The sequence below is a fragment of the Gordionus sp. m RMFG-2023 genome, chromosome 4 (assembly GCF_954871325.1).
Source record: "Gordionus sp. m RMFG-2023 chromosome 4, tfGorSpeb1-WG-v2, whole genome shotgun sequence".
In the NCBI taxonomy this organism is placed as follows: domain Eukaryota; kingdom Metazoa; phylum Nematomorpha; class Gordioida; order Chordodea; family Parachordodidae; genus Gordionus; species Gordionus sp. m RMFG-2023.
The window spans coordinates 21,211,673-21,228,574 of NC_088778.1; the positions used below are offsets into that span (position 1 = coordinate 21,211,673).

Consider the following 16,902-nt stretch of genomic DNA (forward strand, 5'->3'; position numbering starts at 1 on the left):
TATTTATGATTGACATATTGTCGTAATATAAAGCATGCCCGTTTGAATGGGGAAGCCAGCACCCGGGTAGCTATTTCTATTTTTATGCATTATAAAAAAATTAAATTATAATTTAAAAAAATTATAAATATTGCATAACTTATGCTTTATATATCAGTCATTTTTTACAAATTATATATATTTTATGTTATAATAAAAATAAGTGTTGTAAACGAATGCGTGATATTGAATAAATCCATGATATGCAAGATCAAAACTAGTTGGCTTATCATCCAAAACACTGACATATTCTGTAGTCATGGCAACAATTTGTTTATCCATTGTTATAATATCTTTACTTGTTATACTACATATTATAAGTTGTCGTGTAATAAACATATTAAATGCCAGTATCCATGGTAGTCCAAACAGTATGTCATTTGAATGGGTAACCACAATTGGTAATGTTCTGTCTATATTTTCAAGTTCCCTCTTGCAATAGTTTCACCAATGACGTCTAGCTGTTGATTGCCGGAAACTGACAATGGTTTTGTTGGTCCAAGTTTTGGACTGTTAATTTCATCCCAATATTGTTTTACAAATACCGATACTTTTGCACCCATATCATAATCAAATTCAATCGGTACTCCATTTATCTTAACAGATATCTTAGCACTTTCTACCAATTTGGAAGATGTGATTAATTGAATCCGTTGATTTATTGTCATCTTAATGCATAACATGTAGCTTACGTCCCTTACATGTTATTATTATTATTGTAATAATGAAAATTTCCTTTTTCTTTAATATTATATGGATACTTTTGATTAAAAGGATAAGAATTTCCTTCGGGCTCTAGACCCCCAAAAATTTATCCAATTGCTCCTTAGGTTTTTTGACCTTTTTACCATCATATTTGTAACTTCATCCTAATCTCCTTTCATTGCCAAAGCCATATTTAAAACTTGTTGAAAGCTCACCCTTTCTCCCAGGTCATTTACCATCTGGAAATCTGGTGAGAATATCTTTCTCCAATGCAACCCGTTTAATTCCAGCCACCACCTGATCCCTCTATCTCCCATCAGGGTCTGATTCGAACTTACACTCTTGTGCCAATCTTTAAAGCCAACCTGCCAGAACTGTTTCACATTTTCCTCTTTCTATTCGAATAAACTTAATTCAAAAACAAAGTTGAAGTGGGCTTAAATACTGCCTTACCAACTTCAACTCCTCATAATTAAGTTCCTTCAAGATTCTCAGATATATAAATGACCTTATCTCTGCCAAATTAATAATTCATATGTATGGAAATAATATTTCTATCTTGGTTTCCTTATTTATTAATACCCTCTTATCTCCAATGTTTTGTTTATCAAAATTATTAAATTTTACTTGTGTTATATTTCTTGATTCAAAGTTGTTATTTACTTGTTTACCATTATTCGTTTCACTTAAAATATTCATTTCACCACTCTTATTATATTTGATTCATCACTTTTACCAATTACAGTAAATGGGTTTTTTTCTTTATTCATAATAAGAAAATTAATCGTCGCCAATCTACTAATTATACTACATATGACTTTATTGTTGCATTCGCTAGAAAATATTTAATGTCAATCATATTGATAATATAATCCAAACAGAATGTAATACAAAATGTATGAACTATAATAATAATATCTTATATAGCATTTATCACAGAGCCCAAATATATTTAAGGTTATTTAATAAAATATTAAAACAGGCCAATATAAATTTGAATTGAAATATAAATTTATTATTTCAACCAATTCTTATATGCGCATGAACATACACCACTATCTCTACCCAAAAATAGATGAATACCGTGACAAAATTATAGTATTCGGTAATCATCTAGCCACGTTAGGAAATATTTTAAACCAAAATTTTTATATTTTAATAATTAATATTTTTGCACCACCCTAGAAAAATGTCTGCGGGTTCCCCTCTATTGGCTCTTCTTATTAGCTAGCTAGGTACACAATTGCAGAATAATTTTTACAGAAAGTAGTTTTCCTTATTATTATTTTAGAATTTAGTTTGGATAAATCAATTTACAGGTCAATAATTTTAAGTAATAGATTGTCGTTGTGGTAAATAAACTTTTTTTACAGGTCTTTAATATATATTATGTTTTAAATTTGCATACAAATTTTATATGTCGTGAAATTCAATTTTTATTTACCCAGAAAACACTAAAATTCCAAAATATAATGATAATCGATTATTGGCTTTATTTTCTATGTTTCAGTTGGCATTACGTATATCCTATAATATTTATTTAAAATGATATATATTATAGGTCATAACTTATTAGAATGATATATCCGGTGTATGAAGTATGCTTACTAATTTTTAAAAACTAGACCACATCAGCCTTCTAACATTCCCACCTCTAATTAATAAATGAAAATACAAAAAATCTTTTAACTGGGATTCGAAGCAAGTCAGAAACACCGATAGCTGAGTTTTCACACTCTGGACTCTTATTTCTTACTCTAGGAAACATTAAAATTGTTTTTCTTTATATATTATTCTCACATGATATATATCATTTCACATAACTTTATAAAAATCATTTATATTACATTTCCACTGATGTTATTTTCGCAGAAGGGCAGCGTTGATCAATTCTATCATGACAACCTTTGTGAACTACAACCCCACAATCTGCAAAAAAGAAGTGAATTGAAAAATTTTTGGTGAAAAATTATAAATAAAAAATGATAATGAGTAAATTCTAATTTTTCACAATAAAAATTATTTAATTATTCAAGAAAAGAAATGATGCTCAAATTGCAATGATTATGTTACTAAGGATTAAAAAGAATCACTCATTAAATCTAAAATATAATGTGTGATCTCATAATTATTTAAACAGGTTTAAGAATTTTTTAAATCGAAGCCTAAATGCAATCAGTTTTTTAAAAAAATATTAATAAAAAATACACCTTTTTATTTGTTTTTCCTCAATTTTATATTTTAAAAATAATTATAGTGCAATTTATAATATTGATTATTTCGAACTTACATCAAAAACAAGTCATATTTTAAACAGGTACTAATTATAAGATCATTTACTTACTGAATCATTTTAAAAAATTATTGATGGCATTCAGGCGCGTAGCTAACGCCCCCCCCCCTTCCACAGCAAATTTTTTAAAAATAATGAAAGGTTTTTATGAATTATGAATTGCAAAATATTTTCAAATATGTATATTCTATTTTAAGTTTTAGCAAAAAGTTAAAAATAATTAAAATATTTCTTCCCTGTGTAATAATATTTTATCCCACGAAAATATAAAGTGTATTTTTCTTACATTTAAATCTTAGACATTGATATCTATTATGTTAGATAAATTGATAAAGCAAAAACACTAAAAATCTTTAGAAGATATTATGCAAATATATTGAAGCCTTAAGTTATTTACACGGCAGGGATGCCATATTAGAAATAAAATATTTTGTAACTATAAATAAGAACCAGAATGATATGATAGAAGCAATTAAGATTTTATATATTATTGTTGCACCACTTCTAGTTGGTATATTATATCTTAAAATAATAGGAGTTTGTAAAATATCAAAAATATACTGGTATTAAAAATTTAACTCAAAACTGTTTTTCAAATAATAAAAAAAATAGCTTTCCTAAAAACATGAAAAAAAGAGAAGAAAAGTTATCTAATTTATTACATCCATTGTGGGATGAATAATAAGATGTTAAATTTTTGATAATATTTCTAAATAAATAGATGGCGTTAAATATTTGAATACCAATTATTACTTTACTTATATTTATTATCATTTATTAGTGAAATTTATTAAACTATTAACTGTAATATATTATATAACTATCAAATACGTCTGTAAAAGTGGCATCTTACCTAATATTTTATAGCCAATTATATATAATAGAGGATTATAAACTATATGTCTACTTACTTTTTATAAATAATCTCTTATAATTATTTGGATTTGGACCTTGATAATAATCTTAGGAAGAGGCATGGTAATCAAATTTAAAAATCAATAATATAGTTGATTAGTGATTTTGAACTCGGCTAATTTCAATATTAAATTTGTTAAATTAATATTTATCTAATTAGGGTTATATAATAATTTAAATAATAAAAGTCAATTAAGCTTCAACTGTTAATGCTAAATTAATATTTATTGAGTGATATTGATATTCTATTTTTAACTGATTGCAAGCTGAAAGTGAAAATATGATTTATATGTATTAATCTAATCTAATAATTAAAATATTATTCATTTAATAAAAATTTAGATAGTCTTATTAGTTTTTAAATAATAAAATTAAATCTATATATTACTCAATAGAATTATAAAAGAAATCGTTCAGGGGGCAATTATAATTAGTTTTAGTTCAAAGGGATATTAAGGAGCCATTATATAAAAAAATATTTGCTTCAGGGGGCTATTCAAATTTTTAGGAGGCTCGAGTCCTAGCGCCCCCCTAGTGACGCCACTGTATTCAATTACACCACAATTAATATGTAATATTTTCAAAAAAATTATATGGATTTGGCTGAAGCTCTGAGAATCACGAATATTATAATATTATCACTTAGAAAACTAAGAGATAACGAACATTAAGAGATTTATGTTATTGTTGAGGCGAAAGCAAAATTATGTGATTTTCAGATTCGCAAGCCTACTTGCATTCAATTGTAGATTACTATAAAATAACCGTTGTTATTCTACATTTGGATACAAATTTGATCAAATCATTAACTATTTATGATTTATAAAAGGCTCTATCCAATTTACGTATACTATTACCTATAAATCTTTCTTAGGATATATTAAATCTTGATATTGAAATTAAATATTTAGCTAAATTTTATTCAGAAGATATAAATATATCTAAAGGCCTATTAAATTCAAAATTTAAATCTTGGTATGAATAATTAATGTTAACAGATAATCCTACAGGAAACTCAATGGAAGCTTTGCTAATATATTTTAGTTTTTTCCAAATATATTAAAATAACTGTATATTTTGGCAACAATAGAGGGATGTACTCGAATGTGGGGTCACGCGGAAGCAAGCAACCGCAGATTTTAAACTTTTTTAGCGTATACATTTTTAATTCAAAAACCCTTCCCTATTTTAATTGGTCTTAAAAAAAGATATCCAATAGTTCTTGCAAAATCAAATTGCCCATTTGTGAACTTTGAATCGTTAATAGATTTACAAGAGCACGACGGTTTAGATATGAATTGCATTCTAGATATTCTGCCTTGTTAATAATTTATTGCCAAGGAAATGCAAATAAAAATTGTAAATAATATTACAATTTAAAATCGAATATTACAATCCTGTAGATAAATCTACTACGTTGTCAAATAAACCCGCCTTAGTTATTTGCGTATAATAGACATTGGTGTAGTCTCATGGTGATCGTATTTTTAAATTTCTAGACCTAATTGAACTGGAATCGAAAGATGAAGAGGGGACAATTCATACCCTATTGGATCTTCTAAAATCCGCTGTTATTTCTGAAAATTTTTTGGTTCATATAAGATCTCACTTTGAGGTATGACGTTTGAATTATAATCTGTTTTTGCTTCAGTCAAAAACAATCAGTTTACCTAATATTGAATAATCAATAAAGCGAACGATTCATGTTCTAAATCGTTTAAGGATATGTTTAATCTCTTTTATAATTTCTAAATGAATTTATTTAATCTTTTGTCGCCTGAGATTTAGGTTATTTCCACTTTATGTCAAAAAAGATTTTTTTTACATAAATCAATTTTTTATAATTAAACTATTCCATTTACATAACAAACCGAAATATTTTATAGCCAATTTAAGCATCATATTGAAAACAATAGAAGCTTAATTTTTAAAATTGTATTCCTATAAAATTATAAAAAGTGTATAGGGAATAATCTAATTATCAGGTCACAATTTCTAAAGGAGAAAATATGAAAATATCTCAAGAAGTTAAAGGAAAACAGAAGGTACTCAGGTATCAACGAAAATAAACTCATTACTGCCTTAAAAGACAAAATTCAAAATAGGTTAATGAATGATAATTCCGATAATTTGAGTAATTATAGATTCTATTACAGTTTTAGTAGCTATCCTATCTGATATGGAATATTTAAAAAAAGATAACTCGTTCTGGGATAATGAAAGTAATAAATGCCCTGTGATTTGAAAGAGTTTCAAAATTATATTAACACAATTCCGTGCAGTACTGTTAAAGTGAGCGCAGCTTTCACTTTATGAATATCATTATGACGGATTTGCTTTCAAGTCATATCAGTTTAATTATGATAACGTTAATGAAATTCTTCTCCATATATTAAAAAGTGGCTGACAATCACAGGTCTACTAACGATATCAATCAAAAAAGCGTGCAGTTAATATTATTATAAATATTAAAAAAGATTAACTATGGCGAATATTGTAGTTTATTTTCATCTTTTTTTGTTCTATTCAAATTTATGCATTATATTTTAATTATATAATTATGAAATGCATTAAAATTTTTTGCAATATATTTCAATTTTTATATAACTTTTAAATAGATATTTGATATAATATAAATATAATGTATTTTGAATGAAATACTATAAAAATTGCCTCAAATTCTTGGACATAAAAATTCGCCATTATTTTTCCCCATTTTAGCGTGCCCCCTAATATTTTTTTAGAGTAATAGCATGCCCCCGCCGAAATTTTAGGATTACAACATTGCAGCAATACCAATTAATATAAGAAATGAAGATTTTTTCTTTATTAAGGATAATATAAACCTAACTCAAAAGTACGACATCTTAAAATCGATTGCATACACGATTTTTACTTAATAATAGAAATTTAATCTACATTCAGAACAAATTATTGAAAAAGTGGAGCAATCGCAAAGAAGATTAAATTTTTATTTATATTTAATTATATTCATGTAAGGATATATACTAGTTATAAATTTTTAATATTTTGTGCTTTTCTTTTTTTTTAACTTGAAAATTATTTTACAATTTTATTTGTTATAGAAAGTTACAAATAAAGCTCATTCCAAGACTATATAACGCATACTTAAAAAGAGTGTTTTAAAAATAAAGTAATTAACTGTAAATTTAGTGATACCTCGACAAACGTATCCGCCTTTCCCAAAGTGTCTGCCAATAGATTTATGGCATACATCACATGTTTCATCCCTAAAAATATTCATGGTAAAATCTATTTAGTCTTTATGAAAACAATAAATATACCCTGTAAAAAAAATTGTGGTAATCAAGTAGAATTTTTCCTAAAATTATCAAATTATATAAATTAGAATAAATTTAACAAGTAAAAGAACTATTTATCATTAAATATGATGAATTTTAACTGCTTGTAGTGCGACCTAATTGAGCATTTTCGAAAAAAGCAAGCAAATTTGCGTTTTTTTAATAAATGTTTATAAACGCTGATCAATTTGCACGATACAATTTGAAATGCAATACGAGGGGGGGGGGGCTCGAGCCTCTTGAAAAATTTAAAGAGCCCCTTTAAAATTTTGAATTTTTTAAATTGGATAATGTTGGCTAAAAAGGTAATTTTTAAAATGTTAGCTAGCTAAAAAAAAAGAAGTGCGTTTTACATAACGAAATGCAAACGCTCAATTAAGTTGCATATTATATATAAAGTTGGAATAAAATTACAGCTTTATGATACAATTATGAAATCATTGTTATACTATTAAATATATAATCTTGTAATATATTTTAATACCGGGCTATTCTTTGGGCAACAAATGCATGATCGTTGTAAATGTGTAACTTATTTCCTTTAAATTTAAGACATTTACTATTTACCATATAAGCATCGGGTAGTATTAAGTATCTAAAAAAAATATGTATAGCTTCAAAATTGTATTCTAGTCATTATACATAAAATAGGTAGTGCTATTTGTCTAATATGAACATCATTTCTCAAATTTCACAATTTCTCATGAGTCACTAGTAATTCATGCTAAGATTCAAAAAATTCATTTCATAAAAAAAGATTCAGATAATTACAAAATTAGATAAGTTGTACTGTAGTATTAAAAAATAAGCTCAAATACTTTATGATTTCCCATCAAATTCTTTCTTTTATAAATATACTTGTGCTGCTAAAACTTTTGTGCATAAAAATTGTAACTAGTTATATATTAATGCAAGAAAAGGTAACTAGTTACTCTTTTGAAATATGCCTATTATTTCATTCCTTATCTTTATATGGAGAATTCCCAAATTAAATTTTGTTTATTAAATATATTGTCTAATTAAGCGCTCCTGTAGAAAGTTTGTTTAGTTTAGGTTAAATTTATTTTTTGAAAAAAAGTGAGCACGTCTTTAGAACACATTGCTAATAATGTTTTTAAAAAAATTATTAAGCTAAATTATGAAAAAAAATTATATATCGTTATTTATTGTAAATAATAACTATTATATTGTGATATTTTTTTCATAGCAATTATTTCTTTATTTAAATCATATTCATATCTCATTTAAATTTATTTAATTACGATCGGTGGGTCTATTTATCGCTCGGCTGAAAATATCGCTCGGCTAGTAAATATCGCTCGATTGGGAAATGTGGCTCGGTTAACCACATAATAAATCATTTATTATTTAAATTACGCTCGGCTAATTACATAATAAATTTTTTATTACTAAATATCGCTCGGCTTATATTTATGTATTAAATTTCCAAACATTTTCCAGTGGGTTTTCACTTTCCTAATATTAATTGAGAATTAATTAGTTTATAAATAAGATAAAGGTTTGGACAGGTGTAAAAAATTATCTATTAGATATTTTAGCTTCAATACTTTTATAAAATTAAAATTGCTCGTAACATTTTTTATTTATTAAAGTAAAAGAAATAATATTCTATCCGCTAGATGGCGTCTTTAAAATTTTTATTATAAAATTTAAAAATAATATTTTTGAATGTGTTTAATAAATTTCGCCATATTCTATCATGATGACTAAAATATTTATGATTTTTTTTATAGCATTATCTATATTTTGGTAAAAAATTAGTAGTCTTTTTTAAATTTTGCAATTTTTATTAATCAGATAAATTAATAACGATGGTAATTCATTTTATTCATTCATATATAAATCATAATTATTTTTACCAAATTGATATATAATGTTATTATAATATAATTATTGCGTTCATAAAATATAATTTGTTCGGCAGAGAAGATTTAAATATACATTTAGGATAATAAAATTATATATATTGATGAAATAGATTATGAGCAGGGGAAAATTGGGGAAAAATAAGGAATTAAAATTTATAAAAAATATTTTATCGAGTCCTTTCTGCTTTAATTCTACGTCGCTGATGTGGTTTTTTTGAGCCTTTTGGTTTTAAAACAGATAAAGTTTTATCTAATGAATGTAATTTATCTTTGCTTTGACTATTAAGTAAATTATTTAATGTATCATGACAATCTATCGATTCGGGTATTAAATAATTGCAAAATTCATTATTTAAAAAATATTCTCCTTTTCCTGAGAAGGATCTTTTAAATTCTTTTTCTTGTAACATTGTGATATCCTTAATTTTTTCGATTAATTCTTTTAAAGGACGTTGTTTCCAGTTTATATATAATTTTAAAACATGGTTCATAGATTCGCAGTTGTTATTTGTCCATAAACAATTTATTATTTTATTTTTTAGGGGAATGTAAACATGTTCATAAATTACTTTTTGAAATTTATTTTTTATATATAGCAAAAAAATATTTAAATTTTCATTATTACAATAATTGTGTAAATCGTTTAATTTTTCATTATATATTTGGTCATTCCGAGAAAATAAAATCCCATTAAAAGAAAAAATATCCTGTATAATTTTTTTAGACATAACAGCATTTACACCTTGTTTTTCCGACAAATATTTTCTTATATTGTCTTTTAAATGACGTGTGCATATTAAATGAGTATTAAATTTAAATATTTCCTGAATAGGTTTTACTATAGCCTTTTCTTGGTCACTACCAAATATGATATTTTTAATATTTATTTTATATGAGAGAAAAAAGTATGATAAGTGGTCATATCAGAATCTCCATGCAAATATATTGGTCCTAAAAATATAGGGGATTCATCAGTTTTATATCTCTTAACTGCTATATGTTTAAATACTATAGCAGTTAGGTATATCACCCAAATTAAATGTTTTATCAACGCCTAATATACAGAAGTCAGATTGGTTTGACAAAAACTTAATAGTTTTAATAATAAAATGAGTATAACAAATTATCGATGGTGTTTTCTCTTTGATGTTAATTATTGATTGGATAAATGGCGAAATATGTAGATCATTAGTAATTTGTAAAATATTAATCGCAAAATTTAGAGGTACTTTTGTATCTTTTTTAAGTTTATAATTTAAGTTATAAATTTGTTTTAAATTTTTTGGTTTAATTGGGTCTTTTTGAAATATATAATTATTATAAATATTGCGACATGTTTGATTGTCCTTTATTTGATTTCTAATGTTTGATAATAACTGATTTGAAGTCCGTACATAAGGATTTACAATCTTTTTGGAATTCCCATGGCAAGCGGGACCTGGCCATTGTCCTATATATTCAACTAAATATATATCTTTGAAATCGTAATTAGGCTTTTCAATAAAATTAATTTTTAAAATTCGGCGTTTATACTCTTTACTTCTCTTTAAAATACTATAGTATTTATAAAGAACAATTATATTTTTGGTTAAAGGTTGAGGTTCTATTTTTTTAAAAATTCTAGAACCACCTAGATGAGTGTCCTGCCTAAATAGGCCATCTTTAAAAATATACGGACCTTGAACAATATCATTATATATATTATAATATAATTTTCTTGAGCTTGATTTTGAGCCTGTCCATGGCCCACAATCATCTATATATAAATTTTTATTCTTATAATTTGTAAAATTATTATTAGAAATTAAAAAATACATATTATATTTTATACCTAAAGGTATTTCGTGCAATATATTATTGGGAGAAAGCAAAATTTTTATGGATTTTACAATGTTTAAAAAAAACCCATAGTTTGGATGACCTCCTTCGGCTATAATATTGTTTAAAAAAAAAGGTAAAGATTTTAATCGGATATCTTCGCTACATGGTTTTTTTAGAATATTTTCTATCGAAAATGATAAATCTTTTATGATATTGTTGGACAGTTGGGGTTTTTTTGTTAATGTATTAATATAATTATTTGGTATGAGAGATACAAAGTGATTGATTCTAATATTAAATATATCATTTGGACATATGGTAGATGTCCACATGATTAAAATATGAGGCTTTAAACTCTGGCTTACACCCCTGCCATAAAGGATATCGGTAAAAGCCTTTAATGAATTTGATGGGCATTGGTTTGCCAAGAGCAGCACTTAATGCGCATATATGAATTTGCTCAGCCCAAACATTTATATTTAGAGCCGAATCGAGTATCTCATAATACTCATTCACCCATATATTTGGATTAATTTTATAGTTTTGGAAAAAATCAGGATGGTTTTTATCATAATATTGAGGATTTATAATTATTTCTATTGCCGTTATCAGTCTTAAAAAAATATGATGTGTTTGTGGTTTATATAACGATATTGAAACCGGCCGGTAAAAGCAATTACCATCAGATTCAATTTCCTGCGGAATATAATTTTCTAAGATTGGAGATTGCGCCATTTGTATAATTTTTTCACTTATAGAATCTTTTGATATTTTCTTTAACATTATTGGTTGTGGCTCTCTTAATTTATTTTTTTCTATTAAGGCCATAGCTGGATCTCTTTTTAATCTGCAAAAATAGAAAAAATTAATTTTTTTTCAAGTGATGAATCTTGAGTAAATAAAAAGAACGAAGATAACCCTAAATCAAATAAGATTTTTATAAAATGTAACCATATCAAGGTTTTATTAAAATTGACTAAATAAAATTTCTTGATATCAAATAAAATTGCCAAAATCTTTGATTTCCAATTTGGATGTATGAAAATGTGAGTGCTGTCTGAACCCTTGTGCGAATATTCAGAGTCGGCACACAACATTGGGTAAAATTAATATTTATATTAATATTTTTTAAAACAATTCAAAAACTACCCTACCAGTCTAATTTCCTAATAAAAACAGCGATTTGTCAAATTTTATTAATGGCCCTAGAATGATATTATATAGTTCCATATTGTTTTTTTAAATGATGGTCACCAGAACTCCAAATGATAAATATTTTTACGGTGAATTCTTAAACTAAATATAAGATTAATTTTAATAAAAAATTTGTATCTGTTATTTTAACTAAATTAAGTTTTTTCTGGGCACCGAACCTGAATCCCAACCTGGTTCAGATATTTTTTGCAAATAAACTCGAACCCTTTTTTAATAGGGTCACAGTATGTAACAACCTATGTATCTTTATTTGAATAAAAAGTAAAAACCATAATAAAATAATTGACTATATTTTGTGAATCATTTCATAGGTAAAGAAAATATGAAGAGTAAATGAATATTAACCTTAATATAGCATCCTCCATTGTGAATATGAATTCGAAAAAAAATTGATGATATGTAATAAATAAATGATTATATTTTGAAGTGAATTGTGATAGTGAATATGAATTCGAAAAAAAAATTTATGATGTGTAATAAATGATTATTTTGAAGTGAATTGTGATTGATATTATGTTATTTTAATTTTTAACTATTAATACTTTTTAAATCCTTTTGCCGCCTGGCTGGCATCTTAAAATTTGAGTTTTATTTTTTTTAATATTAATAACTTCCGTTTTTTACATATTTTTTTTTCTCATAATAGCATAACTTTCAATTGTATTTCCCTCCCTTTCCTTTTTTTCCCCAAAAGAAATTAAATAATAAAAATATTATTTGTTTCCATCTTTTTTTTCAAAAGTTGAAATCATAATTTTCATCTATTTCTATAAAAATCTATCATGTTTTCTTTCCAAGATGTCACAAATCTATACTTTTTATGTTATCTACTAAATTATAAAGTATCAAAGCTACCAACCGATTTATCAATTCCCATATTTTGAGATTGCCCTATATCGCTTAGAATTAAAACAGAAATAATGCTAAAAAAAATCCTCAAACGTCGAGAATAAATACTCAACTTTCAGAAAATACTGAATATAATTTTTTAGAAATATTTCCATTATTTTAGCGGCAGAATTATTTTTGAAAATTTAAACAAAAATTATTTGGAAATTTTTTTCCGGTTTTTTTTCAAGGATTTATTTTCCCCTATATTTAATTTAAAACTTAAAAAATGGGTGTATTTGCATCTAGATCCATTTAAAAAGTGTATTTTAACAACTCTGGGGATCATATATATAAAATAATAGTTTGTATAATTCTTTATAAATTTGATAATATATAAAATATTTTTAAATATAGAATCGGCTCAAACGGCTTATTGAGCCGCACTAGTCTGAGCCGTTTTTTACGACTACGGCTCGAGTTCAGGGTCAATAAAACTCGACTATTTAACTATACTACCCTGAACCGGATTCAGAGATTTTTCACTGAACTCTCACCCGAACCCATTTTTTTAGAAGGGGGGTTTACAACTCTGATATATATTGATGAAATATATTCGATATTCTAGAAATATTGGATAATTATGATTATCCTATATAATTTCTTAATACAATAAGGCAAAATTTATTAAACGCATTCAAAAATATTATTTATATATTTTATAATAAAAAAATTAAAAATATTTAATAGAATATGGCGAAATTTATTAAACACATTCAAAAATAATTTTTTATATTTTATAATAAAAAAATTAAAAATATTTAATAGAATATGGCGAAATTTATTAAACACATTCAAAAATATTATTTTTAAATTTTATAATAAAAATTTTAAAGACGCCATCTAGCGGATAGAATATTATTTCTTTTACTTTAATAAATAAAAAATGTTACGAGCAATTTTAATTTTATAAAAGTATTGAAGCTAAAATATCTAATAGATAATTTTTTACACCTGTCCAAACCTTTATCTTATTTATAAACTAATTAATTCTCAATTAATATTAGGAAAGTGAAAACCCACTGAAAAATGTTTGGAAATTTAATACATAAATATAAGCCGAGCGATATTTAGTAATAAAAAATTTATTATGTAATTAGCCGAGCGTAATTTAAATAATAAATGATTTATTATGTGGTTAACCGAGCCACATTTCCCAATCGAGCGATATTTACTAGCCGAGTGATATTTAGTAATAAATGATTTATTATATGGTTAGCCGAGTGATATTTAGTAATAAATAATTTATCATGTGGTTTGTCGAGCGACATTTACTAGCCGAGCGATATTTAGTTATAAATGATTTATTATGTGGTTAGCCGAGAGATATTTTCTAGCCGAGCGATAAATAGACCCACCCATTACGATTTGTAAATCGCAAAAATTTTTTGTAAAATAAAAATATGAAACTAAAAATGATGCGCTATATAAATAATTTATAAAGTAACTTGTAATGTAACAAGTTACTTTTAAATGTAACGGTAACTTCTAAGTTAATTTAGAAAATGTAAGTAGTTATATTTAAAGATGTAACTTGTAACTGTAAATAATTAATTTTAATAAGTAACGATAAAGGAGGGTTTACAACACTAATAATTATTATATTAAATATAACAATTATTACTTAGTAAAATTTCCATGAGTAGCTTCTAAGACTGTGATAGAGTTATCTACTAGGAAAGTTGCCGATGAATAACGACTATGAAGACTACTGCCATCGCTACCAATTACTTTATCATGATTTTTGTGTCAAATTTATGATAATGATTTATAAAATATAAGAATAATAAAAATCAGAGACCTGCAAGCCCGACCCAATAAAATTGTTTAAAAAAATTTACTATTAGTAAATTTATAGCAAAATATATACATATATATAAATTCTGTCCAATTATATATACGAATTTCTATATCTATTTTAAAATCATAACCGTAGTTCGTTCCGACCTATAGACCCAACTGTGACCTTCATCACTTTTATCATAAACTTATGACTTTAATTAATTTTATCAATTGGGTTAAAATTAATTCAAAACTAGTGTTATTTTAAAAAAAATTTTACCTGGTACTTCAAGGTAGCCTGCAATAAATAAATAAAATAATATTTATAATAAATAATAAAATACCAAAAAATAGAGTTTTTAATGTTAGGACTATTTTAAGGACAAATTTTTTATTGATGTTATGATGTATTTAATTTATAAAATAAACCGTAGGGTTTTAGCCAATTCAGAGTCATGATTTATGAATTTCAGGCAATTATGCCGTATATTTTTGTGTTTTATGAAACAAATATAAAAATTATTATGATTAAAAGTAGTTCAAATGTTCACATTGACTAAAATTCACAGGGCATGTTATATATCCTGAAATACAATCCCAGCTAATTCAGGTCTTTCAGAATTTTTTTAAAACAGGCGCGCTAAGAAGGATTTAAGTTTATAAATTTATTTTTAGTTTGTAATACTAAATTTTGGGATTTAAAGTTAGATATAGTAAATATTAATATATAAATCACAACAAGGTTTAATTTTAATTCTTTTTTTTTTTCATTTGCATAAAATTTTAATGAAGCGATATAATCCGCAATACTAAAATTAGGAAAGGGGTAAGAATTAATCAAGAAAATATGAGAGATTGGGTAGACGGTTAGGGCCTGTTAAAAAAAATAGTAAACTATATTGATGTGGATGTCCGTCGGACATTTTTTGCATTGGAAATTTTGAATTGATTAAATAAACAAATAAACACATGCCTCCTCTATCGGTTCCAGGAGATGTGATAGAGATCGAGCGCTTATTTGAAGGGCTAGACGGTGGGGCTGACATAGTCCTTTGGTTACGATCGTTATCCATTTTTGTGAAAGATATTTGAGCTTGATTTTGATTTTTATTGGATAGAGTTGATTTGTCATTGGAGGGTTCAGCACTTCGACTTCTTTCCGTCGCGGGGGACAGGCGAGATAGCGATAATTCGTTTAGCCTTTGTTTGCTTATACTTCTTTTACGTTTTCGATTCAGACTTAAACTTCTTCTTAATGAGGATAACATGGAAGCAGAGTCGGGTATAAAAATTTCTATAATATAATATTTTATAGAATATTTTACTTTAAAAAAAAATCTATATCATTTACCAACCCTATATTCCCTACATTTCTGGATAAACCTATCCATTTTTCCCCCTTTTGCGTCATTCTTTCTATTTATTTTGGCTTTACCAAACTTGGCTAAACTTCTCTATCAAATCATTTTAAAAGAAAAGCCTCAATTTTCTCCCCAATCTTAATCTTCTTTCACGCTATCAGTTAACCTTTGCATATTATTTAAAATTGAACATTCTTCCTAAATATTTTTAAAATATTATATTCACTAAAGCAGGCTTCTTTATTAGGGGGGAGGTCCGAGAGCCCGTTTATGTCTTCAATCCAGAAGCCATTTATGTACCCATTTCCCATACATAACAAACCACACCTCACATACCCATAGCTTCCAACAGATATCATGAAATTATCCACTTCTCAAAATCGTCCAAAAATCTATCAACTTTTGAATTAATAAAGATTCAAGCGCATAAGTCACTAAAGCCTTCGCATATATTTAACTTTTTCAGTCATTGGCTCAAGTTTTCCTCTTTCAATCTACCATTCTTCCGATCCCACCCGATAATTCTTTTATCCTAAAAATAATTCCTCCTCACTCCTGTAAATTCCACAAATCAATACTAAACCAATAAAACTTAAACAATAATAAATATAATTCTGTTTTTCGCTTTCTCATATAAGTTGAAGTCACGGTATATCCTTGAAACCAAGAAA

The 16,902-nt window shown here is 25.8% G+C and overlaps 1 protein-coding gene across 6 annotated transcripts in view; it reads right to left on the reverse strand.

The window, feature by feature from the left end:
- Positions 1 to 16,902, reverse strand: part of LOC135927930 (uncharacterized) — a 37,034-nt gene that overhangs the window by 1,128 nt on the left and 19,004 nt on the right. For all 6 annotated transcript variants that reach the window (XM_065464208.1, XM_065464209.1, XM_065464207.1 and 3 more), the window contains 7 exons: positions 15,844 to 16,164; positions 15,151 to 15,168; positions 14,713 to 14,818; positions 7,760 to 7,870; positions 7,133 to 7,203; positions 2,592 to 2,673; positions 2,189 to 2,271 (listed from right to left, as the gene is read on the reverse strand). In XM_065464208.1, the coding sequence (XP_065320280.1) occupies positions 2,244 to 2,271; positions 2,592 to 2,673; positions 7,133 to 7,203; positions 7,760 to 7,870; positions 14,713 to 14,818; positions 15,151 to 15,168; positions 15,844 to 16,164 (737 nt within the window). In that variant the 3' untranslated portion in view covers positions 2,189 to 2,243. The remainder of the gene's footprint in view (positions 1 to 2,188; positions 2,272 to 2,591; positions 2,674 to 7,132; positions 7,204 to 7,759; positions 7,871 to 14,712; positions 14,819 to 15,150; positions 15,169 to 15,843; positions 16,165 to 16,902) is intronic.